At 35.8% G+C, this 27,897-nt stretch overlaps 1 protein-coding gene across 1 annotated transcript; it reads right to left on the minus strand.

Moving 5' to 3' along the window:
• Nucleotides 1-372: 372 nt before the first annotated feature.
• LOC129260732 (serine/threonine-protein phosphatase with EF-hands 2-like) lies at nt 373-27,858 on the minus strand. Its single transcript, XM_054898684.2, has 11 exons — nt 25,050-27,858; nt 23,891-23,937; nt 19,216-19,382; nt 18,499-18,541; nt 13,404-13,556; nt 12,080-12,181; nt 8,801-8,986; nt 7,886-8,031; nt 6,358-6,464; nt 5,000-5,245; nt 373-1,349 (listed from the first exon to the last, which is right to left on the minus strand). Exons 1-11 carry the CDS (start codon nt 25,258-25,260, stop codon nt 1,099-1,101), a joined length of 1,659 nt encoding a protein of 552 aa, XP_054754659.1. The 5' UTR covers nt 25,261-27,858; the 3' UTR covers nt 373-1,098.
• Between the last annotated feature and the right edge of the window lie 39 nt (nt 27,859-27,897).

Here is a 27,897-nt window from a genome sequence, read left to right on the forward strand (position 1 = left end):
CATCAACTTTTGTGTTAGGGGACCCTAATATTAGCGTCCGTGAGGATTGCGAAAGGTGGCAATTAAAGTACTTAAATCTGAATTTTATGTTACTGTAAGCAACACATCAAATGATAATAATGTCAGCAAGCAAAGTATGGCAAAGAATATTTAGGAGGAAAGTTGAAACATAAATGTAGACACCCATAGGTATCAATACTGCCCAATGGTGTACAAATTCCCATTATAGTATTCCATAATAAGTCCTATTTTTTTAATTACCAGTATCATATGTACCCCCAGAAGCAAAATTTACTCTCAAACAACTTAATCTAATATTCATCACCTTTGTTAAACATGAAAGTGTTTAAAATGTATGAAACACCAAAAGACTTTAAAGCATCGAATAGCAAACTTAATGGAGTCAAGATCACACTGATCACTAAAACACAAACATCTCAAAATTCCCTGTGTTGAATAAGCAGGGCATTGTTTAGTAGTAATTTAAAGATCTTTTATCCTCACATTTATCCAATACACAAATATCTTTACAATATTTATACATAATTATGCACACAGCCCAAACACAAAATAGAAAATGCAATTACTCAAAGGAATTTCAGAGCTGTTGAGGATTCATTGACCATCAAAAGATACAAGTGAAGAATAATGTATGACATGTAAAATCTACTGCATAGGCATAGTCAGATTTCCAAGCTGACAATCCATGCATAAAAGATTCAAATTCATTATTTGAATTCATATCACAATGAAGCTATACAGTTATTATTTGTCTATATACATTTTCAGGTTTTAAAAGGTGCTGACGCTGATACCATTCCAGTCTAAATTTATCTCCAATATTTGTACACTTCATAATGGAGCATTCCTTTACTTCAGTGTGAACGTGAGCATTCATCTATGTTATCCAGGAATCTTACGATTGATCATGGAGATATTTCCTCTAGTCTCAATTGATTAGATGTTCCAACAGCTCCATGAGCAAGTGAATGATTCTAAGCTGAGATGGTTCTTAAATTTATCATTCTCTCCATGAGCTATACAAGCTTGCTGAGAGCCATGCTAATAAGCATTATTGGTTGTAAACACAAAGTCCTACTAAAGTTGATTGTTTTCTCCATTAGGTACATGAGCCGGTGAGTTCTGTGTTGATGTTTGTCCATCCAACTTGATACCCTGAGTATCAACAAGACGGAATGCCTCAAGGAACTCATTAAAATCAATGTTACCATCCTTGTTGATATCAATTGATTGTGCCATATCCTTCACAGTCTCAGGAGGAATGTTACTACCAATGTGTTTACTAAGAAGTTGACAAGCATCCTGGAATTCATCCATGCTGATACAACCTAAAAAGGTTTAAAAAAAATCAATTCATTAAAAACAAAAGCCCATACAATACATTATCCATTAAGAATTAACTGTAACGAAAGGTAAAAGTCATAACATTCTTATCAGACACGTCGAAGGGACGAACCATAGTGTTTAGTGATGTGAATATTCCAGTGCAACTGGGTATTATTTAAAGGGATTCTCCGGGCTTAAAATATTTATATCTAAATAAATAGAGTAAAATTCACAAAGCAAAAGTGGGGCTAAGTTATTGAATTTTAAAGATTTGCATTATTCCAGTGAAACAGTTCTAGGCATGTCTTCATGAATATTCATTAGGTGGGCTGATGATGTCACATCCCCACTTTCCTTATGTTATTTCATTGTAATTGTTTCATTTTTTCATAAATGTGTCGATGATGCGTCTCCATTATGATGAAATAAGTTGCAGCAAGAAATAACTATAAAAATCAGTTGTCAATACAATTGTTTTTGGTTCTTGGTAGAAATTTTTTTAATAAACCGAATTTCGTATAACAGAATACAAAAGGACAAGTGGGGATATGACATCATCAGCCTAGTCTATTGCCTAGCCTATAGACCCTGATTGAAACTTTGATCAACAAGTGTGTCTCCACGCAAAGACTAGCACATACAAAACTTGCTGTTAGCAAGAGGCACAAGTAGGCTGCAATTCAGACTCTTTACTCCAGTGAAGGGTTTGCACAGCAGACTATCATCAGCCCACCTAATGAATATTCATGAAGATGTGTCTAGAACTGTTTCACTGGAGTAATCAGCCCACCTAATGAATATTCATGAAGACATGTCTAGAACTGTTTCACTGGAGTAATGCAAATCTTTAAAATTCAATAATTTTGTTATTTATTATCCGATTTTGATCAAATTTTCAGCATTTTGCTCTGTGAATTTTACTTTATTTATTGAGATAAAAATATCTTCAGCCCGGAGCATCCCTTTACAGGACAAGTCCATCCCCCAAAAAAGTTGATTTTGAAAAAAAGGAGAAAAATCCAACAAGCAAAACACTGGAAATTTCATCAAAATCGGATGTAAAATAAGAAAGTTATGACATTTTAAAGTTTTGCTTAATTTCACAAAACAGTTATATGAACATCCTGGTCGGTATGCAAATTGGCAGACTGATGACGTCACCCACTCACTATTTCTTTTGTACTTTATTATCTGAAATATGAAATATTCAATTTTTTTCCTCCTTGTCAAGTGAAACAAAGTTTTATTTCACCCTGAACATGTGGAATGACCATCATTTCAACAGTTAAGTTGGTCCATATTGTTAAATCTGTAAAAATTGAAATATTGTATTATTCTAACAATAAAAACAAAAGAAATAGTGAGTGATGGACATCATTGACTCTCTCATTCGCATATCGCTGAGTTGTGCATTTAACTGTTTTGGGGAATGAAACTCTTGGAGCAAGTTAGCTTTTGTGAAAGCAGAAAAATCAAAGAATAAGATCAACAAAAGTTTGAGTAAAATAGGACTAGCAATAGAAGAGTTATGAGCATTTGAATGTCGAGATCACTAATGCTATGGAGATCCTCTCATTGGCAATGCGACCAAGATCTATGATGTCACAGATGAACAACTCTCCCCTTTTGGACACTGAAAATATACCCCAAAACATCTCTTTTTGCTCATTCTAATCATATGACAAACGATTCATCAATGATATGTTGTGAAACCTCTGTACTTGTCCTCTCATAAAGAGAACACCTCACCTTGTGATAGACTCTATAAAAGTGAGAATATAAGTGAAATAATTAGTACTAAAGTAATGAGGGAGTTGTACGTGTGTGACATCACAGATCTTGGTCGCATTGCCAATGGGGGGATCTACATGGCATTAGTGATCTCAATATTCAAATGCTCATAACTTTCTTATTATTCATTCAATCTTCCTCAAACTTTCGACAATATGTTTCTTTGATTTTTCTCTTTGATATGGATTCAGCTGGTTTCAAGGGTTTCATTCTCCTTTAAAAATGTCATAACTTTCTTATTTTACATCCGATTCGATGAAATTTGCAGCATTAGGTTTGTTTGATTTTTCTCTATCAATTCAAATCAACAATTTTCTGGGGTGGACTTGACCTTTAAAGAAGAACTGATGAGATATCAATATAACAATATTCCTTCTGTATCTTGTTATCATTGTGAATAATCTTCCTTTATTTGTTCCTATTCTATGGTATGAATGTGGTAATACATTTTGTATGTTATGTTACTTTTTTCCTTCAAATTCCTGATCATGGATTATATGCCATACTGATGCATTATGTATGATCTGTTTTCCATAGACAGAGCTGCAGTGCCCATACTCAGTTCGGGGCCTGCATGATCCCTTACAGTGGCAAAATGCATAGATCTCTGGCCCAATACCAAGACATTTTTAAGTGTCATTTGACAGCTATAGGCTGGCGATCGTTGCAGTGAGAGAAATTAAAGAAGTGGAGCGCCTCTGGCAGTCTCGCCTGCATAATGCAATTCAATATAGCAGCAGTGCTGACTTTGAAAACTACTATAAAGTAATTATTCGCAAAAAACATGATTCATATAATGATATAATACTATATTCATTGACCCTAAATGACATTTTACCTTGATCACGTGATCTAAGACCTGTCAGTGATACTTGATAACCCCTATGTCCACATTTCATATTAAACTATATCCATAAAATTTCATTTATGACAGCAATTTAACAATTACCTCCAACATAGCCAAAGTTCATTGACCTTAAATGACCTTTGAATTTGGTCAAGTGACCTGAAACTCGCACAGGATGTTCAGTATTACTTGATTACTCTTATGTCCAAGATTTATGAACTAGATCCATACCCTTTCAGAGTTATGATGGTAATTCAACAAATACTCCCAACATGGCCAAAGTTCATTGACCTTGGTCATGTGACCTGAAACTCGCACAGGATGTTCAGTGATACTTGATCACTCATATGTCCAAGTTAAATACCCCCAACTTAGCCAAAGTTTATAGACCCTAAATGATCTTTGACCTTGGTCATTTGACCTGAAACTCAGGCAAGATATTCAGTAATACTTGATTACCCTTATGGCCAAGTTTCATGAACTAGGTCCATATACTTTAAGTTATGATGACATTTCAAACACTTAATCTTAGATTAAGATTTTGATATTGATTCCCCCAACATGGTCTAAGTTCATTGACCCTAAATGACCTTTGACCTTGGTCATGTGACCTGAAACTAAGGCAGGATGTTTAGTAATACTTGATTAACCTTATATTCAAGTTTCATGCCCTAGGTCCATATACCCTCTAAGTTATGCTGTCATTTAAAAAACTTAACCTTCGGTTAAGATTTCATGTTGACGCCGCCGCAGTCGGAAATGCGGCGCCTATAGTCTCGCTCTGCTGTGCAGGCAAGAAAAAAAATTGTCTTTTTTGTCAAATAATTATCAACTTTCCTAATAAGAAAACTTTTTGGTTGGTAAAGAAGATATGTCATCTCTGCAAAGGAATCTTTCAATTAAGCTGTTGGGTACTGAATAATGTAATGCCCTAAGTTTTTTTATTATGGCCCATCCAGTTCCAAAAGACAAGAAGTTAAGATAATTCTGCGACAAAAATTAAGAATGCCAAACCTGAATGGTCTTTGTCCATGACTCTAAAGATTGTCTCTAAAGCATTCTTGTTCCTGTAAAGCGTTTCTGTCACACTAGGACCACCTTTACCACCGCTGTAAGTCAGCTCCATCTCAAGGCAAGACTCATATTCAATCAATCCAGCATCGTTAGTCCTGCACATCCTGGCTTTCAAAGTTCTCCATGGGATTGACAGATCGAGGATCTCTTCCATAGTCCTGGCCCATTGAGTAGATGTGATGTAACCTGATGATACAAAATAAACCAAAGGATTAAATACCAACAAGATAAACAAGCATTCAAGGTTCTCTGTGGGGCTGACAGGTCTAGGATCTCTTCCATAGTCCTAGCCCATTGAGTTGATGTGATGTAACCTGATGATACAAAATAAACCAAAGGATTAAATACCAACAAGATAAACAAGCATTCAAGGTTCTCTGTGGGGCTGACAGGTCTAGGATCTCTTCCATAGTCCTGGCCCATTGAGTAGATGTGATGTAACCTGATGATACAAAATAAACCAAAGGATTAAATACCAACAAGATAAACAAGCATTCAAGGTTCTCCATGGGACTGATAGGTCTAGGATCTCTTTCATAGTCCTAGCCCATTGAGTTGATGTGATAATACCCAATGATACAAAACACATCACAGGATTAAAGACCAACAAGATGAACAAGCATTCAAGGTTCTCCATGGGACTGATAGGTCTAGGATCTCTTTCATAGTCCTAGCCCATTGAGTTGATGTGATAATACCCAATGATACAAAACATATCACAGGATTAAAGACCAACAAGATGAACAAGCATTCAAGGTTCTCCATCTGATTGAAAAATCTAAGATATCTTCCATATTCCTGGCCTTTTGAGTTGATATGATGTAACCTGATGCTTCGGTAAGGGGAATAAATCAACACGTCACACTCATCCCAATCCTTATTTTATATAGTAAAATTACTTCTTTCTTCAATCTTCTTTTATGCTTGTTGGCTTGCTTTTATCTTCTCATAATTATCTGTAGCATTTGTATGTCAGTTTTACTGGAAGTATTCAATAAATGAACAAACAATAGGATTACACAAGACAAAAATATAAGGATATTGGTGTAAAATCAGAAAAGAATATCAGACCAACAAATAACGGACATAAGATTAAAAAATAAAGATGTGAATAGCAGTCATGTTGGTAAAGGTTTATCAAACAGTTGAGTCAATAGTTTCTACTTAAAATTCAAATTTCCATATAAAATCTACTTTCTGTGCTTGGAAAAACTGGTAATTGGGTCATACAAATTGATTGTCATTTCAGATAATTATCATAAACTGACCTATATAAGTCTTTCATTATAATACATTACCTGTGTTGTTCGGATCATGTTTCTGGAAGGCTTGTCTAAGATATGTGGTATTTGCTCCAATCTTCTCTCTTAAGTCTCTTAAGGCGGACTCTTCTACGATGCTTACTCTGAAAAGATAAGAAAAATGATAGCATTGATGAATGACACCATATCTGGTTGTCTAATAAGCAAACAATTCAAAATATCTACATTTTAATTTTAGCCTCGCACAGAGCTAATGGCCATTATTCTGAACTCTGGTCTAAAGTTGTAGTGGGCAACCAACTGGGACACATATCGCAGTTTATCTCTAAAATTTATCTCTCAAACTGTTAATAAGCCAACTTATCAAAAGTCTGTGCCAAATCTTTAAGCGGGAATCCTGCTATAAGGTGGCTATGTGTCCTTTCACTGCAGCTTTGTTGCAGCTCTCATTGTATTGTCTATGGTAACTAATGATTGGTAATGAAAAGCTGCTTGCAAGATTCCTGTAGGAAAGACGTGGCTCTAACTTGTAATTAGATGCCTAACTCAACTATCTGGGAATAATAACTAAAATGGTTTTCTTCACCACCTAAACAATAGAAAACAACACAGTTCAAATGAAAATGTACATAGTAATCAAAGTTTTAACCTTTTCAACATCCCATAATTTCAGTACAGACTTAGACAATGGCCAAAGTTAAACCAGACATCAGGTTCTAACTACTGTTCATTGATAAAAATCACAACATTTCTTTCATGTAGCTCTTAATACATCAGGAGCTACAATAATACAGCAGTGATGTCTCAAAGTGTTTCCAGATAAGCATACAATAGCCCTTATCCATTAACATCATCGCATCATTAGGGATCTGCCGGGGGGGGGGGGGGCACTTCCATTGAAAAGTGGATACCATGCGCGACCATGGGGTCTCGAAAAGCACCCTAAACACATATTTTCCATTTTTCTGAAAATGCACCCCTAAACAAGCATTGACGTGTGAAACCCTACCCTTAACAAGTATTGGAAACAAAACGATACTCTTGCCAAGTATTCCCTGAATAGACCCCCTAAACAAGTACAGCGATATTATTATTGTAATGTCACGGACGTCGGTCCTCGGTTTTACCTTTACAAACATCGTTGGGTTTACCACCTCCCACATCTCGCGCAAATCGTACTCTAAACACGAAGTGTTGACTCTTGGGGCAGAAAGTACATCCTTTATAAAACATTTTAGTCTAGATTTTTGTACACCCTCGTAAATTTGACCCTAAACACGTAGCTTTCCTAGCGAAAATGGATACCCTTTTTTCATTATTTTAGTGTTTTTGACACCCTTATTACGTTACATACGTAACGTGCCGTATCTTGAAAAAGACATCCTTTTTACATGTTTTTTTGGTCGCACATGGTATCCACTCGTCAATGTAAGTGCCCCCTCCCCGGGATCTGCAGCTGACGCATCTCTGACAACTCTGCTTTCAAATATTCCTATATTGTCTGAGGGAGGGTGATAGATATTGAATAGCAATACCTAACAAAAGCAATGCATGAGAAAGATACCTTTGTCTCATGGTCATCTTCTTGGTGTTATTAACCGAGGTCTGATACTGAACACATCGAGGCTTGAGATCTGTACCAAACTTGATATAGGCTCCTCGATTACTCCCTTCTTCATAGTAATTAGAGGCTGAAAATACCGTCAAGACCTGTAAAATATGAATATGAATTGATTACTACTTATTATCCTCATGCATTAATCATTTAGAAAGCCAAACAGCCATATCATATTCAATGAAAGATTAATCAGTACAGTTAATAACATAATCACTATTCACTTTGTAATGATCATTTCTCAACATCATTATCAACATCTTCACCCTTATAACCACCATTACTTCATGTATCATCAACATCCTTGCCATGACCACCAGTAGCATCATCATCATCATCACCATTTACCATCATCACAACTACCATCACCATTGTCATTAACATCATCACCATCATCAAAACCACCACCACCATACTCTTCATCACCGCCATCATCACCATCATCACCATCATCACCATCATCTATTATCATTATCATCATCATCATCATTTATCATCATCATCATTATCACCATCATCATCATCATCATCATTCATAATAATTTATCATCATCATCATCATCATCACCATCATCAAAACCACCACCACCATACTCTTCATCACCGCCATCACCGCCATCATCTATCATCATCATCATCATCATCATCATCATCATCATCATTATCACCATCATCATCATCATTCATAATCATTTATCATCATCATCATCATTATCATCACCATCATCAATTATCATCATCAATTATCATCATCATCATTCATAATCATTCATAATCATTTATCATCATCATCATCATCTTCAACAATTATCATCATCATCATCAATTATCATCATCATCATCAATTATCATGTCATATGTTACCTTTTCTCCATGTGTGTATTCATATCCCTCTGGTTTGCATTCATGTGATCTAATGAGCAGATCAATTCCATGTTTAGCTAACACCTTTTTGGTTACATCGGGACCAAAGTAGCTCCCTCCTCCTCGGAATGTGTTTGGTTGGCATCCATCTTGACTCCTTGGATCACTCCAGAGTATGTCTAGTATCTAGATAGATTAATAGATATACTGAAACACTTTATTTATGTAAACAAAGAAAAGAAACTATAAAACATTACTCAAATCCCCTAGTTGCTAAAATATAAATGTCATATCATGTTCCTCCACTTCCAGTTCTCTTGTTAAACCAAAAGTTTCTAAAACCTGAGAGGAAGGATCATTTGTCCTCTCATCATCTCAGTTATGGAACAGCCTTCCTGAAGACATTAAAAAACTTTGGAAACATTTCTGTTCAATTCTTCTCAATTTCCTTTAATATTTCTTGAAAAGTGCCTTGAGTACTCTACAGAGTGGATTTGGAACAAGATAAGTCCAATCTATTATTTGTATATTTTTATTTTATTTTATTTCATTTCCAGGTAGACATACTCATAACACCACACACACAAAAAAGGAAAGAACACCAGCTAATGCCTGGGAATTGTCAAAAGAAATCATGTTTCTGTAAACAGAATCACCTCATTAGCTGGTGCTAGAAAGAACACTAACATTAAAATACAGTTCAACAAATAACAAATGAAAATGACATTTGAAGACATAATTCGCAAATGCAGGTTTAAAAGAAAGAAAGAGAGAGAGAAAGAGAAACAAAGAAAGAAATGGAGATAGAAAAGAAAGAAAGAGAGAAAAAGAAACAAAGAAAGAAATGGAGAGAGATAGAAAAGAAAGAAAGAAAAAAAAAAGAAAGAGAGAGAGAAAGAGAAAAAATAAAGAAATGGAGATAGATAGAAAAGAAAGAAAGTGGGAAAGAAAGAAAGAACAATAAAGAGCGGAAGAAAACAATAGAAAAAAAAGAAGGAAAGAAAGAAAACAAAAGCTGGATGAAAGTGAAAAAGGAAAAATGGAAGAGAGAAATAGAATTAGTGTGGGGGGTGGCAGAATCACTGATATGCATTTTTTTCTTCAAATAACACATATATGTATAAAAACAATATATTTCAAAATCCAATAAAAAAAAAGAGAGAATCTATTTGTTACTGTGTACAAGAGTATAGACAATTGAAGTATTGAAATACCTTCATGTTACTTGTGAAAAGTATAGAAAAGTTTTATCATCATGCTTACAAAAACTCTACAGCACAGAATACTATTAGAACAAGTGGAGCGCCTCTGGCAGTCTCACCTGCATCACGCGATTCAAAATAGCAGCTGTGCTGACTTTGAAAACTACTATAAAATAATTATTCACAAAAAACACCATTAATATAATGATACAATACTATGTTCACTGACCCTAAATGACATTTGACCTTGGTCATGTGACCTGAAACTCACACAGGATGTTAATGATACTTGATTAGTCTTACATGTATGTCCAAGTTATATGAATCAGATCTATAAACTTTCAAAGTTATGATTGTAATTCAACAAATACCCCCAACTTGGTCAAAGTTCATTGACCCTAAATGACCTTTGACCTTATTCATGTGACCCAAAACTCAAGCAGGATGTTCAGTAATACTTGATTAACTTTATGTCCAAGTTTCATGAACTAGGTCCATATACTTTTTAAGTTATGCTGTCATTTCAAAAACTTATCCTTTGATTAAGATTTGATGTTGACGCCGCTGCTGTCGGAAAAGCTGCGCCTATAGTCTCACTCTGCTATGCAACCGAGACAAAAACTTGACCTTTTGATCCTTAAATGACCTTTAACCCCATCATCCTGAACAACAGACATGTCGCATTACCCAACGATCATTTGTACCAAGTGTGAACATACATTTAATTGATGCAGAAATGAAGAAATGAATGCAAATTGAACAAAACCTTAAGGATGAACATGACCTCCTATCATTTGACCTTTTGACCCATAAATGACCTTTGACCCAATCATTTTCATGGGATCACATCCAGTATTACCCAAGGATCATATGTTACAAGTATGAAAGTAATGGATACACAAAACAAGAAATAGGAGCAAGTTGAACAACAAGTGGAACGCCTCTGGCAGTCTCGCCTGCATTACGCGATTTAATATAGCAGCAGTGCTAACTTTGAAGACTACAATAAAACAATCATTCATATAATGACATAATACCACGTTCATTGACCATAAATGACATTTGAACGGTGACTTAAGACTTGTCAACTACCCCCAGGTCCACATTTCATTCACTCTATCCATAAACTTTCAAAGTTATGATGGCAATTCAACAATTACCCCAACATGGCCTAAGTTTATTGACCTTAACTGACCTTTGACCTTGGTTTTGTGACCTGAAACTCACAGGGGATGTTCAGTGATACCTGATTACTCTTATATCCCAAGTTTTATGAAATAGATCTATAAACTTTCAGAGTTAGGATGGTAATTCAACAAATACCCCCAACATGGCCAAAGTTCATTGACCTTTAATGACCTTTGACCATGGTCATGTGACCTGAAACTCGTACAGGATGTTCAGTGATACTTGATTACTCTTATGTCCAAGTTTTATGAACTAGATCCATAAACTTTCAGTTAGGATGGTAATTTAACAAATACCCCCAACACGGCCAAAGTTCATTGACCCTAAATGACCTTTGACCTTGGTCATGTGACCTGAAACTCAGGCAGGATTTTCACTCATACTTGATTAACCTTATGTCCAAGTTTCATGAACTAGATCCATAAATTTTCAAAGTTATGATAGTAATTCAACAAATACCCCCAACTTGACCAAAGTTCATTGACCCTAAATGACCTTTGACCTTGGTCACGTGACCTGAAACTCGAGCAGGATGTTCACTAATACTTGATTAACCTAATGCCCAAGTTTCATGAACTAGGTCCATATGTCATTTCAAAAACTTAACCTTCGGTTAAGATTTTGAAAATAATTCTCCCAACATGGTCTAAGTTCATTGACCCTAAATGATCTTTGACCTTGGTCATGTGACCTGAAACTCAGGTAGGATGTTTAGTAATACTTGATTATCCTTATGGCCAAGTTTCATGAACTAGGTCCATATACTTTTTAAGTTATGATGTCATTTCAAACACTTAACCTTAGGTTAAGATTTGATGTTGACGCCGCCGCCGTCGGAAAAGCAGCGCCTATAGTCTCGCTCTGCTATGCAGGCGAGACAAAAACTAACCTGTCTCCACTCTGATAGATCAATCTTAGCACTCAAATCTTCTTCTTCTCCTGTCAATTCATCTGCTCCTTCTTTCAGTGGTGGTTTCAATACAGACAGATACTGCAGATAAAAACATTACATTGATATTAGTTAGAGAACAGAGAATAAAAGGAAGATTATTATGCCTTCAGTAAACCACTGCACTAAGCCCCTCTTCCAAAAAGTTTGTTTGCCATAACCCAGCCGACCCTAGTCAAACCTGCCAACTTTTGTTTTTTTTAATTCAAATTTGAAGAAAAATATGTTACCTACGTATCCTTATTTTCTTTCATTTGCCTACATCATTTCTTTTTTCCCTTATTTTTTAGCTGGCAAATGAGGCATTAAAACACTGTCCATATACAATATTGAACATACTATGAGCAGAGGACTAAAGTGTCTCGCCAGAACCTTCAATCTCCATTTGACGTGTATTACGATGAGACATCGCCACATTCACAACCTAAAAATAAAAAGTAAAAATAACCCCCCAAAACAAATAGTGCGTAGTGGAATAAAAACACAATTATGAAATATGAAGGTTGACATTAAGATAATTTTTTTCGACAGCTTGATAGAAAGGATGGTAATCAGAACCTTATCAATGAATTGATTGAAAGCATACACATAATAACAGTGTATTTATGTTACACTAGCTTGGTCATAGGTAAAGTATCATGATTGGTCAAGGTTTTAGAGTGATTTAAATAGGAATCAAATCAAAATTGAAAATCAGACAACTGGATAGGTAAAGTTGGAACAATATTTGCAAAAATAAGAAAATACCCCCCTGTTAAAAAAAACATATAGGCCTAAAAATGTTTTGGAATGATATCTATAAAATATGACTAACTTTGTCTCTTGTGACATTACCTATATTGACCAAGACTAACCTTATGTCTTCGAATGATACCTTAAAACTGACTGGTTGACTATACCTACATGTATAAACTGACTAAAACTTGTGTCTCAAAATAATACCTATAGACTGATTAATTATAATAATAATCCGCTTTAGGCTCGTTTCTTTAAACTGACTGACTAAACTTGTTTATTTTTGGAATGATACCCATTACTGACTATGACTAATCTTGTGCCTTGGATTAATACCTACAAACTGACTATGACTAACCTTGTGTCTTGTTGGAATGATACCTATAAAGTGACTATGACTACCCTTGTGTCTTGCGATGATGCCTTCAAACTGACTATGACTAATCTTGTGCCTTGGAATGATACCTTCAAACTGACTATGACTAATATTGTGCCTTGGATTGATACCTACAAACTGACTATGACTAACCTTGTGTCTTGGCATATTATCCAGAAATGTGAGATCAGTCTTATCTGAGATACCTCCATGACATATCAGAATCTTGCTATCAATCAATGTTGCTAACGGTAACCAAGCAAACAAATCCTGAAACTGACCAATTATCTTCTGTGCATGTGATCTCTGGAAAAAAAATGATATATTAGAATTTGGTGACACAACTAATACTTAAATATCTCCGAAAGAAATTGGAATATTTTCAATATAAATTTGACTTTTTTTTTCCATTTTCATCATATAACCCAAAATATGTGAATATTCAGCAAAGCAAGACCTTTATGATTTTTGTTTGATGTAACTTCATATACAAATTCACTCTCCACCAGACCTCCCGACATTTCAACAAAGAAAATCCTAAAAAGATTGCAACTATATGAGCATAGTGTCAGAGCGGAGGAGGGTGTGTCCTCTCTCCCACGGTAAGGACTTTTTTCAATTTAAAAAAAAAATAATTGGAAGACAAACTTAAAGTTGAAAACATGTAGGGTCTGCCAATTTTGCTGAATAAGTCAATGAAAGATCAGAAGATAATTTTTGTATTTTGAAAGATGGTTACTTCATTCTTCAACTTGATTTTTCAAAGAATATAAATTATTCCTTTGTAGAATAAAGAAAAAAAAGACCATGAAATGGCAGTATTGAATATATATAATTATAGTATACAAAGGTGAAAAAAAATATTGAGAGTAAGAGGAAAATAAATGAAGAATAAAGGACATTATTTATTGCCTTTGATTTTTAGAACCGATTACGATAGATTACGATTACATGCATATTGTGGAGCATTTTCCATGCCTTTTCAGCTGTAAATTTTTTTTTATCACAAAACTACCATTTTTTTAAAGGAAAACATTAGTAAATTAATAGTTATCAAATAAATGATATAAAACAACCTTTACAAAGAAGATTTTTCAAACAAAACTTCCCAAAATATACTCTCTATTTTTAGTAACCAACAAATAATCACATTAAATATTCCATATCTTTCTTGGTTGTTTCTAAACTTTTTAACACTTAGGAAACTATGTCATCTTACTGATGAAACCTTAGTTTCTTTGGATAAATGCACCCAATTTTTCAAGATAATAATGCCGGGAAAAGGGTACATTTATTAACCGGGAAATACGGTACATGTACTTCAATAATCTTATTTTTTCGAAAAAGGACAACGGCAGAAAATCCTAATAATAAAAAAAAAAGCGGAAATTTTCCACCAAAAGCGGAAGGGTTGGGAGGTCTGCTCCGCTGTAACCGTTTAGAAACGGTTACAGCGTTTTAAGCTTTTAAGCAAGAACACTGACTCCTTCCAACATTTTTTATATAACAAGTGGAGCGCATCTGGCAGTCTCGCTTGCATTACATGATTCAATATAGCAGCAACGTTCTCGCCAGGTTCATTCTGACGGTTGGCGGCGCGAATCGACGCAAGCCGTGTAGTGGCCTCGTTGCGTGCGCCCGAAGCGCGGTAGTCATCGAAAATACCAATATCGACGAGCTTAGATTGCTGCTAAATGCAACACATTTTATGTCTATTTAATGCTTCTCCGGCCACACAGCCGTAATGGTTGCGCGAATTGCAATTGAAGCAGAAAATTAAGGCATTACTGATAACTTCAACTTGAAAGGTCAAACTCAAGTCAAGCTCAAAGGAAAGGATTCAAAATCAATCTCATTTTATACTTACAGTTTATAGATTTATTCACATCGATGATATCGATAAATTTACTCCATACTTTCCAATGTCTAGATCGCTACAACCTTAGATAAGTGCAATTTATTTTGTGAATGCGTGTTGCTTCTCATGTCAATGACCGACTACGTATACGGACCGCATGCGTAGCCCCTTGCGCCGCGCCATGCCCGTATCAAAATCCAAAGATTGTTCCCACTTTATCGAAGCCTCGGAAGTTCCGAGGCTTCCAAATAATGGACATCGGTATTCATGAGACGGGGTCCCCAACTTATATAATTTGCATATTTTTTTCTTCAGATACTCACTACAATTCTCATATATTAGACTTCTTTTAATGATGTTTATACTAATAATATCCAATCAAGATTCGTTTCTCACTATCAGTTATTGCTATGTTCATTTGTATTGTTTTTTACTCACCTATAAAACAATGAATGTGCTCACCACAAGCGTGAGAAATATTCATAATGAATACTTTAATATTACGATTTTGTTGTTCTTATTATAAAATTAATTGCGATTGAAAATATGTTTTGAAAGTATAGCTTAATTGACAGGAAAGCAGATTTTTATTTTTACATAATACACTGTACAATTACAGCATGTGTGAAAGAGAGAGTAAGGGGGGAGGGGGTTGTAGGATGGTAGAAGGGAGAGAGCGAAAGGGGAGGGGTCGTGGACAGTGATAAGGGGATTTTGAGATCGTGTGTGTGGGATTGGTGAAGAAGTCAACATTCGAAGCGAATACATATTTATAGACAAATCTATACTACTGATTATGATGACGGCTGAATAATATTTCTTTACATGTATATTTTGGCGATTTTAAATTTTATAAATGTTTTCTTGGAAGAGGTACGTGATTCATAAACCATAGGTGCAGTTTTAAAGTTACAGAAATTCACAAACAGATTATTAAAAATGAAAAAAAAAGGAGTCAAAAGATCTTCTTAATTTTATTGCCCCCATCCAGCGTAAACAACATGAAGAATATTTGAGGTCACCAAATCAGCTGATTCGCACCTAAACACGTGGCACACGTACACATTCCAAGGGCGGGAATTTTGGGGAAACCCGTTTTTAAACACGATTGGCTCAACCCAGAAAGTGAATACGATTCGATCACGTGCCTTCGACTTAGGGGCGTCTCGTTCACATTCCAACTCGTTTCATAAATATCATCCACTCGCAGTAATTAGGCTGACGGCGTTGTAAAGACAACTCTTTATAAAGCATAATTCCGATATAAAACATATAAAGACATAAGTGAAATTAAACAATTCATCCAATTATACTAGCAACTCATGTGGGCGTGAACAAACGAAATACATATCCTCTAAAACGTTCACACATATCAACTTCCAATAATTCGTACTTCAAATTAATATTTGTGTCAATTCCACATTATCAGACATATGTTTAACAAAGTATTGTTATTATGTTGAATGTGTACTTCTATCGAAATCTATTGAATCACGTACCCCTCCCGACCCAAGGTGGATTTCCCAATCGCCATAAAGATTTTTCAGCCACAATCAAAGTAGACACATCCATATTTTAAAAATGAATATTAATTTCATTCACTCCAAACATTGACTTCTTTTCGCCAATCCCCTCCCCCACAAAGTCACAAACATCCATCATTTTCATTTACATTGCCCACGACCACCCCCTCATTATTCTCTCTTGAACTTTTATACAAATTAATTTCAAATATTTTATTTCAAATCGTAATTGTTTCACATGTACAACATTCAGGAAGTATTCACGATGTGATGACTAGAAAAAATTCTCAGGACCATGACGGGTGCGTTCATTATTCAATTGTCAGGCAAAAAAAAAAACCCACTAAAGAACAATACAAATGAAAATACATCGTACATATAACTCACATTAAAAATGAGTCTTAATAAAAAAGTATGAATAATATTCATAAAAATTACTTGTGAAAATTTTAATAGATTCAATGAATATATGAAAATGAAAAAAAAACATTCAAATGAAATTAGTTTTGGACCCCATCTAATTTTGGAAGACTCGGATCAAGGATTTTGATGCCATGTGCGATTTGTATTCTGTACTGTAGCTGATGTGTGGCATGTGGCGAGTGTGAGACAGAACTTGGTAGACACACCGTCGAGAAATTAATCAACACTTTCAAAAGATCGATGTAGAGATCAAGACTTTGGAAATTATGGATTAAAATCGGAATATAAATGTGAATAAATCATTTTTCTGTAAGGAAATGAGTTGGACATTATATCAATCCATTCCTTTGACTTTGTCATTATTAACGTGATATTCGATTAGGTCCCTCCGGCAGTGTCATCCAAAAAGCATTCATAGTAAGGCTGGTGGGACTGACTGGATGAAATTAAATTTCGATCGAATCTTGATATCATTTTGGACACTTTACTTTTGACAAAATGTGACAATATCAACTGAACATCGTAACATCTGAATTACATTGCCCAACCCAGTAACCCTCGGTACCCCTCTCTCCTCACTTTATTTTTGAGCGTATTTACTACCATTTTTAAGACGTACAGAATGTGAGCAATGCGAGGTAAACATCTTCGCGCTTGAGAGTTTTGTGCCTCGAGCGAGTCGAGGTCGTATCTTATAGGCTATAGCGTATATAGACTTCGCTCTGAGTGAGTCAAAGAAATCCCGGGAAGAAATCCTGGACGAAATAATCGACAAGTTTATTTTAGGATCTGAAAAGCAAATTGTTTTTATATATATATAATTGTTTTTGGTGTATCATCTAGGCCTATTTTACAGTTGTCGGCCACGGTTGTCTGGGAAGTTTACGGTTGGCGGCTTTGCCCTGAAAATTTTCAAGGTTGTCCGTGCCTGCCCACCGTGACGCGTGGTAGCGAGAATGTTGTATAGCAGCAGTACTGACTTTGAAAATGACTAAAATAATTATTCACAAAAAGAGACCATTCATATATGCTACTACGTTCATTGACCCTAAATGACATTTGACCTTGATCAAGTGACCTACGACTTGTGCAAGATGAGCAATGATACTAGATTAACCATATGTCCGCACTTTATTAACTATAATCATACACTTTCAAAGTTATGATGGCAATTCAACAATTACATGTACCTACAACATGGCCACATTTCATTGACCCTAAATGACCTTTGACCTTGGTCATGTGACCTGAAACTCGCACAGAATGTTCAGCGATACTTGATTACTATTATTTCCAAGTTTTATGAAATAGATTCGTGAATTTTTTAAAGTTATGATGACATTTCAAAAACTTAACCTTAGGTTAAGATTTGATGTTGACGCAGCCGCCGCGGCACCTATAGTATCGCTCTGCCATAAAAAATAAACATCACACACTCCCTCACCTTGGCACCATATTTAGATTGCACTTCCTTTAAGAAACCATATCTGAAAAAAAAATTGAAAAAACAGAAAATATAAAATTAGTATACAGTAAACATGGTGAATTTTTATTACATATATCATAGCATGCAGAGCTTTGAAACATTGTATTAAAGGTATTGTTTAACTTTGTGAGCAGCCGATTTAAAAAATTCTCAAACCAAGATGAAACATGTGTACAAGTGCATGTATTAGAACTAATAAACCCTGAAAACAACCATTATTGAGAATGAAAAGCTAAAACTACAAGGCAAACCCAGATTTTGTAAATAGGCGTCTTATAGACGCCTAAATAGTACACATACATGTAAGTGTATGTGATGAAATTAAGATGGTGTTTTCGGTCACTTTATATTTCAATTTTTGAAGCACTAAATAATTATTTTCGAACGCAATTTTTTTCTGGGCTTCATTTTTGTAACATATCACAGACACAGGTGACAAGTGTGACCTTCTAGCTCAGATTTTTTTAAAGTCAAACCAATGTTAACCAATCACTTAAGTGCTGTACAAATTTTGCAAATTATTATTATTAACCTGAAAAAGGACTGGGCTATTTTTAGGGATGTATTGAAAACAGGGGGAGGCATGATGTCCCCCCTTCTGATCTTAGCTGCCATTCTTCCAAACTATGGCATGCACATTCTTTAAAACATGAACTACAAGGCAGTGTAAATTACCTGAGATTAAGAATGTAGTCCTCATGATTGCCTCTATTAAGGTAGACCTCATTAGGAAAAAGGAGGAAGAATGAGAAGAGAATAAGAGCTATCTCTACTGAATGCATTCCTCTATCCACGTAGTCTCCATTGAAGATATAAGGGTTCTCAGCAGATGGTAAACCATTCTGTAAGAGACAACAAGATTAAAGATACAAGAGTTCTTAGCTGATGGTAAAAAATTTTGTAAGAGACAACATGATTAAAGATACAAGGGTTCTCAGCAGATGGTAAACCATTTTGTAAGAGATAACAAGATTAAAGATATAAGGGTTCTCAGCAGATGGTAAACCATTCTGTAAGAGACAACATGATTAAAGATATAAGGGTTCTCAGCAGATGGTAAACCATTTTGTAAGAGATAACATGATTAAAGATACAAGGGTTCTCAGCAGATGGTAAACCATTCTGTAAGAGACAACATGATTAAAGATATAAGGGTTCTCAGCAGATGGTAAACCATTTTGTAAGAGATAACATGATTAAAGATACAAGGGTTCTCAGCAGATGGTAAACCATTCTGTAAGAGATAACATGATTAAAGATATAAGGGTTCTCAGCAGATGGTAAACCATTTTGTAAGAGCTAACATGATTAAAGATACAAGGGTTCTCAGCAGATGGTAAACCATTTTTTAAGAGCTAACATGATTAAAGATACAAGGGTTCTCAGCAGATGGTAAACCATTCTGTAAAGGGCCGTCTGCACCATCCCGAGTTTCCAAATTAGCGCGTTATTTCTGATCCGGCAAATTATCCCGATCTGAAAAATCTCGAGATAGTTTGCAGTGGAGACGCAATTATCGCGCTAGTTCGTAGGATTAATCTCGAGATTGCAATCCCAAGTCAACTCGGGTTTATTTGCAAAATAGCGCGCTATTTTACGAATTATCCTGCTAATTCGTAGGTGCAGACGCACTCGAGATTGGACTCGGGGTAATTTATTCATGACGTCAGTCCATAATGCAATTTGCGTTCCACTTCCGCCTTGGTCAAAACATAAACACGTGCGAAAGTCAACTTTATACATGCGAATAGATATTATCGCGAATAGCGTTCATCAATTGCCTAATCAGCAACGATGGTGTCCCACCAGTGAATGGATTTTGGGAGAGACCAGACCGAAGGGGGAGCTGAGGCGCTCATCGACGATGGTCATATTCAATAACAACACTGACAGCAGTGTTGTCTTATTCCTTTGCAAAATGTGAGCAAATAGCATTTCTTTCCTCCTTCTCTCCCTCTCTCTCTCTCTTTGCCTCCTACTCCGCCATCATATTTAACGAAGAATACATCACTTCTTCACTCGCTGAGCTGAGAGGATTGTTGCATAACACCGGTCGAATTCGGCGAAAGTGCTAGTGAGAGGAGTACATTGCTTGCATATCGCGGGAAGTTATTCAAAAGCGCGGGCCGTTGAAACTCCAAGATCCGAAAGTGCGCATGCTCGGAATATCGGGCTTGTTGCCTTGCTCGAGCAGGAATCGCTCTTCTTGCGATGGTGGAGACGGGGTTTCTTGAATCTCGAGATTAAATCGCGAAGTGGGCCGATCGGGCTAAAATCTCGAGATTGAGCAAACTCAGGATGGTGCAGCACCGCCTTAAGAGAAAACAAGATTAAAGATATAAAGGTAATAGCAGATGGTAAACCATTCTGTAAGATATAACATGATTAAAGATATAAGGGTTCTCAGCAGATGGTAAATCATTTGTAAAAGACATGATTAAAGATATAAGGGTTCTCAGCAGATGGTAAACCATTTTGTAAGAGATAACAAGATTAAAGATATAAGGGTTCTCAGCAGATGGTAAACCATTTTGTAAGAGATAACATGATTAAAGATACAAGGGTACTTAGCTGATGGTAAACAATTTCAATTAATTCAACAGCAATTATCTTTCACAGTTTCTTAACAATATTTCATTCAAGATGGTCATTTAATGACAGAATAAGGTAGAAACAAAACTGAGTATACAACAGTTACTACAGTAACAATACCACTATTAACAGTGCTTTGCAGCTAATAGATAAGTTATTGCTGATATTGTCAACCAATGTCAATAAGGTTCTCTACATGCCCTTGGTACCATATTGGCATAAACATTAAAAATATGACTATAAAGAGCAAATAAATAAATGGAGCAATTTAGATGTCATACAGTGTTTTAAATGTGCAAGAACAACTGTCTTTACCATAAAGCAACATTTTTTAATGTCAAGGACACATCGCCAGCTTCCCGCAAGAAGGGACTTATCAACATTTTCTTTTAAAAAGGTTATTTTTTTTATTGCTGGAATGGAAAAAGCATGTCATGAACTTTCTTCTGGTACCATTCTCAAACCTAAATGTGATGTCAATATGACGTAAGGAGCAAAAACATTCCAATGTGCTTTACGCACATAGATGCGTCCTTTTTCTGGTAAATGGATCGCGCATTTCATTCCCGGAAAAAAGACAGTTCTTCGTTCAACATGCTTACGCGCATAGATTGATCTGCACTAGCGACCCTTTTCAGGGAACTGTATTGCGCATTTGCATTAGTAACTTTTTGCGGGAACTTGATCAGTGAATTGTGTATATTTCTTCCCGGGAAAAGGGCGTATGGTGTTTATTCTTAAGATTAGAAAGGGTTATGAGTGTTTTAAATAAAATCACAAAATATAAATTAAGAAAAATCTTCCTTTGTCAGAATGTTTGAGAATTAGGACAGAAAATAATACACTAGCTGCTAAAAGCACAAAAATAAGGTCAAAACATAATTTGCGTTTTTTTGCAAATTATTTCCTTCTTGCGGAAAGGGTTAGGGTTAGACATTATTTGATGAAATTACAATTTGATAAGTACTTTCAGTGTCTGTTATAAACAAACAACCTCACATAAAATGTACAGTCAGTGATATAGTAATGTAATAATAATGTGAGGATAGTGCTTCTAGAGTGCTATAAAAGGCTACAGTGTGCAAAGCATTGTGTCATGTTGATATAAAATCATGCTATGATGCCACGATGCTCAATTAAAACCTACATGTATGTGTACCAAAAACAAATCAAATTGTTTTGTTCTGTAACCATGTCAACTAAAAACCAATTTCACTCTGTTTCATTGCATTGATCTGGCTCTTATTTTTCTCTCCCATGACACGGCCGCTCTCTCTCTGTTTCTTTTCCCCCTCATCTCTCTATTATTTTGTCTGCATTTGATGATAAAAGATGTATTTCATGAGGTTCCTGTATCTTTCTCTCTCTCTCTCTCCCTGCAACTCTTTTCAATTATTCACCTTTCTTCAATACTGTCCCTAGCCATGAATAGAACAGAGCTTTCCTTCTTGAATTTCAACCAATCCACTCGTTCTATTGTATTTAAGTTACCCAATGGGTGATTTCAAGTTCGGTGTTTGGTGTTGAGAACGTGAAAAGGCTGATGAACCAAGCTCCAACACCGAGCTGGGTTCAGAGGAGCAATAATGATCGCGCTATCGATAGCCTATGACATCACGCCTCCGCACTGCGCTGCAAGATGTTCTCAACTCTACGCGAGAACTTCTCAACGACGATAGTGGAATCAGGGAGAAATTACAGTAAAATCTCATAGTACAGAATGCAAAGGCTAAAATCACTTCAAGAATGCGAAAGAGTAAAGATTATTGTCCATTGAAATGTTTAAGGTTCTAATGATTTGCACTCATTTAAACTGTAAAAACTCATTTTACGGGGATGTTTTATCCTGTTTGCCGCCTGTTCATGGGCTTCAAATCATCAACACCAACACCGAACTTGAAATCACAATTTTCCTAATCCTTGGGGTTTGGTGTTGGTGAATTGGGAAATTGCACGTACATAGATCGTCAACACCAGCTGTGAAGCTCAGTTCAGCAGACGACATTCAACACCAGCACTGAACATGAACTGGCGGAAATACGTCATATTTTCCAAGGTCAATCCCAACACTAGCATCAAATCAAGTACAGTGTTGTGGCTGGTGTTGTTACAACACCAACACCAGATTTCAACACTATAATTGAAATCACCCAATGACAAAATTCATCCTCTCCTCCAATTCATTTAATATATCTTTCTTGCTACTTTTTTGTGTTTAGATATCATTTATTAACTCCATCTCATCCAGGAGCAGACCTTGGATTTGAAAATCAGTGAGGGGCACAATTTTTTAATTTTTTTTTGGTTCACAAGATAAACACAAAAAGGTTATCACTACAAATAAGGGTATAGTTTCCTTACCAAAAATCCCCCCTCCCCTTGCAGAAAAAAGCCTTCCCTTTCCCTATTTTTTTTCTTTCTGTTCTTCCCCATCTATCCATGGATCTACCAACATCCCTACATCATTCTCCCCCTCTCTCTTTCTTTCCATCTCTCCCCTCTCTATTTCTTTCTCTAACTTCTCTACTTTGAATCTAACAGCACATTTCCTTGCATAATATCTCCCTTGATGCTGTTTTTTGATTTGACCAAAATACACCTCTAATTCAAATTATATAATTCATTCTAAATCATATCACTTTTATATCCAATCCATCATCATATATTTACTAATCAATATCATACTAGTATTCACACAGTCTGGGGGTATAACAATCAATCAATCATGCAAATTGGTTTCTACCTCTATTATACTCACCTTGTAAAACACCAGATATAAATCCTCAATAGCACCATGTAAATCACCTGTAATGAGGAGATTGATATGAAGGGGGTGCTCATTGTGTGCATTTTAAAGAGATTCTTTGTAAAACAAAATATATGATCATAGATCATGTAGTAATTGGATATTTTATAAATGAGAATATGGCAAACTGAATTGAAATAATGCCGAGTATTTGCCAATCTATTCAATTAATACCATGAGGTCTCGTAGAGCTCTCTATTTTTTTCCTGCATGCCAATAATTATGAACAAATTTCATATGTAGCAAAATGGGGATTCAAAAACATTTATAATTACGCTTAAGTTGAAATTAAGAGTTCATCTAAATTTTTAATTTGAATGAATTCACAAAAATACTCTTGACATAAAACACAATATTGGAAGGAATGATGGCCTGATTATTGACTATTTAAGTTACATCCAACTTGGTCAAGAAGACACCATTACAAAGAAAAAATTATTTAACCTACACTTGATAGTGATTTGGGTCATTCCAATTGGTTGGGGGCACAAATTATGTAACATAGTTATCAACTGTTTCATTTCTGAATGAAGATCTATTTAGATATGGCTAATGATGAGTCAATGTAAGGAAGGTCCACTTCCTAGTTAGATATCCATGTTGAATTTGAAATCTTTTCTGGATTTGTTGCAGTTTATTTGTAAACATTATGGACATCATATAATTGGCAATAGAAACTTAGGTCACAAACTGATGTTTGATTTAGCGTAAACCTTCATGGGACACCTTTTTTTTTGCTCAATGTAATTGTATGTGCCTAGTTTAAACAAGACACAATTTTTGTTCAGTTCTGGTATGTCACATAACACCAACCCAATGGAATGAACCATTTATTAAGGTTGTTAATAACTTGTTATTATCAATCTTGAGTGATCACTAGACACCAGGCAGAGAGAAAAGGGGAAATTATGAATTATTTGATGACTTCAGAAAGTCTTTTCTAGAGTGGACAAAGTCTTACCCCCAAAATATTGGTAGAAGCATGTATTTCATTAAATACTATCACTTGTGTCCAAAATTATGCAAATGTATATTATAATTATAGATGATGAACTGACACTTTTCATGAAAAGAAATAAATCAAATAACTATTGTATTTAGAAAAACTCACCACAAACTGTAATCTGTTTGGCAATAGCTGTGGTAGCTCTGTTGATATTCTTCTTTGTTTTCATGACTTTCTCTGTCTCCCTAAGCACCATTAAAACATACTTAGCATGGAGTAGTTTCTGTTCCTTGAAAGCCTCCATCATCTTCTCTACCTGATCCAAAGAGAGAGGGAATTTGAGATGCGGTCCATCGTAGGAATCCTCTACTTCCATATCTTGGTAGATATCATCATTACTGTCTTTACTCTTACCTGATTAATGTCATAAATGAGATAAAGAAATGCTTTCATATTCAACTAATATACATTAAACATTGTTTTACGTAGCACATACATATCCTATAGACATGCATTTCTTCTGGAAAATAATATGGTTTTCCATGTAATCTCTTTTTACTGCATTTTTTCGTAAAAGTTTTTAATAATGTTGGGTGTTAAATTGTTATATGTGTAATAGTTTTCGGCCTGTGTTTACTTAAGATCTTATGGACAAAAAATGTTGGGTAGTACCTCTACATTGCTGATATTGCTGACACACAACCTCTAGCCAAAAATAAAATTTACCTTTATAACCGTAGAATCATTGTCAACAAATAATGGGTGATTTATGTAAAGAATTTTAAAGGGGGGGGGGGGGTTACATGTAAGAGAATAATTACACATTTTATATAATCAACAAAGCAAAACAAAATCAACCCTTGTCCAGTGACTTAAATATAATCCTCACATCCCTGTGACACTTTGAAGAAAAAACAACCACCAAGGGATCAGAAGGTTTTCAAGACTTGCACAGTCTTGCCATACATAGATGGCCTTTCACAACAACTTAAACGCCGATTAGAAGGTCACGGTATCCGAACGGTTTTCCGCTCGGACACCACCTTACACAAACAGCTTGTACACCCCAAAGACCCTATCCCTGATCACAGACGTGATGGCGTAGTATACAACATTCCTTGCCAGGGATGTGACGGGTCTTACATCGGAGAAACAGCCCGACCGATAGTTGAACGCATTTCTGAACACAAGCGCGATGTTCGGTTACAGCGAACCGACACATCCGCGGTGGCAGAACATGCTTGGGAGAAGCAACACCACCCAGATTGGGAGGGTGTACATTGCATTGCCAAAGAGAGACATTGGTATACACGCAGGATTAAGGAGGCTATTAGTATACGTCTTTGTCCTAACAACTTCAACAGAGACAGCGGGATCGACATCCCCGACTTCTGGATGCGAACCATCCGACAGCACAATACCCCCTTACCTGGCAGTGCACGCCGACCCGATCGTTCCCGGCCCCGAACGCGGGACCGATCAGCTAGTCAACCCCCGCCCACGGGAAACTAGCGAGCCCGCCAATTTTGGTCTAATTTGCATATTGCCGACCCACGGCGTATTTGCATATACCCCCGGCATATTTGCATATACGGATTACCGGCCGCACCGCACACCGACGCAACGGATCAATGCCCACCTATTGTTCTCGCGTTCGTGCGTACGGTCCTGGAGATTAGTATAAATAGAGTACGTTATCAGATAATTTCCGTCACTTGATAAAGAGTTGCAGCGGCACTCGAAAGCTCGTGAACTTGTAAGCTAGTGAACACTTTTTGCGAGAGTGATCACGAATTTCCTAGAAAGCCAGTGAACACTTTTTGCGAGAGTGATCACGAATTTCCTTGTTGACCATAGTAGATTGCGAGACAAATGAATACCCTCTAGCGATTTTTTCAATCCGCAATAATGAACCTATTTAGTAAGTGGGTAATTTATTCACATATAATCTTAGGTTTGGGTCTCATCTATCCAATGCAAGTAAAACTTTTGACAGAATGTTACACTTGAGTGAGCACTGTCCATTTTTGTAAAGCTCGCAGAAATCTGTTTGCGCAGAAATGCTTGTTTTCACGCTGTGTCAAGGAAAAAGGGCGAAATCAAATTTACCCTGCGAAACATTTCTCATACATTTTGTTTGCACTTTTAGTCAATTGAAATAAAATAGATACATTCAAGCATTTGGTAACAATTTTGCCACCCAAATTGAAATTTCAACACTTAGTAAGCACAACATTTACCCTTTTTGTGCCAGCTGGATCTGAGGACATAACTAAATCTGAACAAAAGTTTATATCAGACATCTCCAGCATTTCTTCACTAAGTTTTTATCATTTAAAGTGGGTTTACATTTCATTTTTTATTTAATACTTGTTTATCCACCCCTTTTCCAAGCTTGACAATGATTAACAAAATGAAAATCAAGCCTAAGCCATTTTATGTAAATCACAGCTCAGTGTAAAGCAAATATCGTCACGATTGCCTCGGTGTGTGGGGGAGTGTGGTGGGGCCCAATGCACTCTTCGAAGTGTTTTGGGCAAGGAAAAAAATTTAAAAAGGTAAAAGATATCTTCAAATCAATTTTACTAGCTAAATTCAACGTGTTCTTCATGATTATCTACTTTTATTCGCATTTAACCATTTCATATCATTTTTCACTAACTTTTTAAAAGTGGTGCTCACATATATATATTTTTCGACAGTTATATCGTCATTTGCTTAAATTTAAATAGATCTGTACCAATGTTAAAATGTGGAAAAATCTTCAGGATATTACAAATGTTTCATTTTACAGGATTTTTTCAAAGTGTAAACTTTTTTTTGATACGCACTGTATAGCAAACCCGGGCAATCTCGCCAGTCATTAAAAAAAACATCATCAAAATGACCCATAAAAACATCAAATAACCCATCATAAGCACACATTTCTCAGCAAAATAGTATTCATAGAGTGAACTACATACATGATATGAACAATTGTGCACAGGGTTTTGGGTTATATAACTTTCAACCT

The sequence above is a fragment of the Lytechinus pictus genome, unplaced genomic scaffold (assembly GCF_037042905.1).
Source record: "Lytechinus pictus isolate F3 Inbred unplaced genomic scaffold, Lp3.0 scaffold_19, whole genome shotgun sequence".
In the NCBI taxonomy this organism is placed as follows: domain Eukaryota; kingdom Metazoa; phylum Echinodermata; class Echinoidea; order Temnopleuroida; family Toxopneustidae; genus Lytechinus; species Lytechinus pictus.

Bases quoted from the DNA above. Each gene is read 5' to 3' on its own strand.
- LOC129260732 (XM_054898684.2), bottom strand. From the start codon at position 25,260: ATGGAAGTAGAGGATTCCTACGATGGACCGCATCTCAAATTCCCTCTC. The intron at 19,383-23,890 runs GTGAGTATAATA...TGTCTCTTACAG, and splicing joins TATATCTGGTGTTTTACAAG to AATGGTTTACCATCTGCTGA. The intron at 18,542-19,215 runs GTAATTTACACT...TTTTTTTTTCAG, and splicing joins GACTACATTCTTAATCTCAG to ATATGGTTTCTTAAAGGAAG.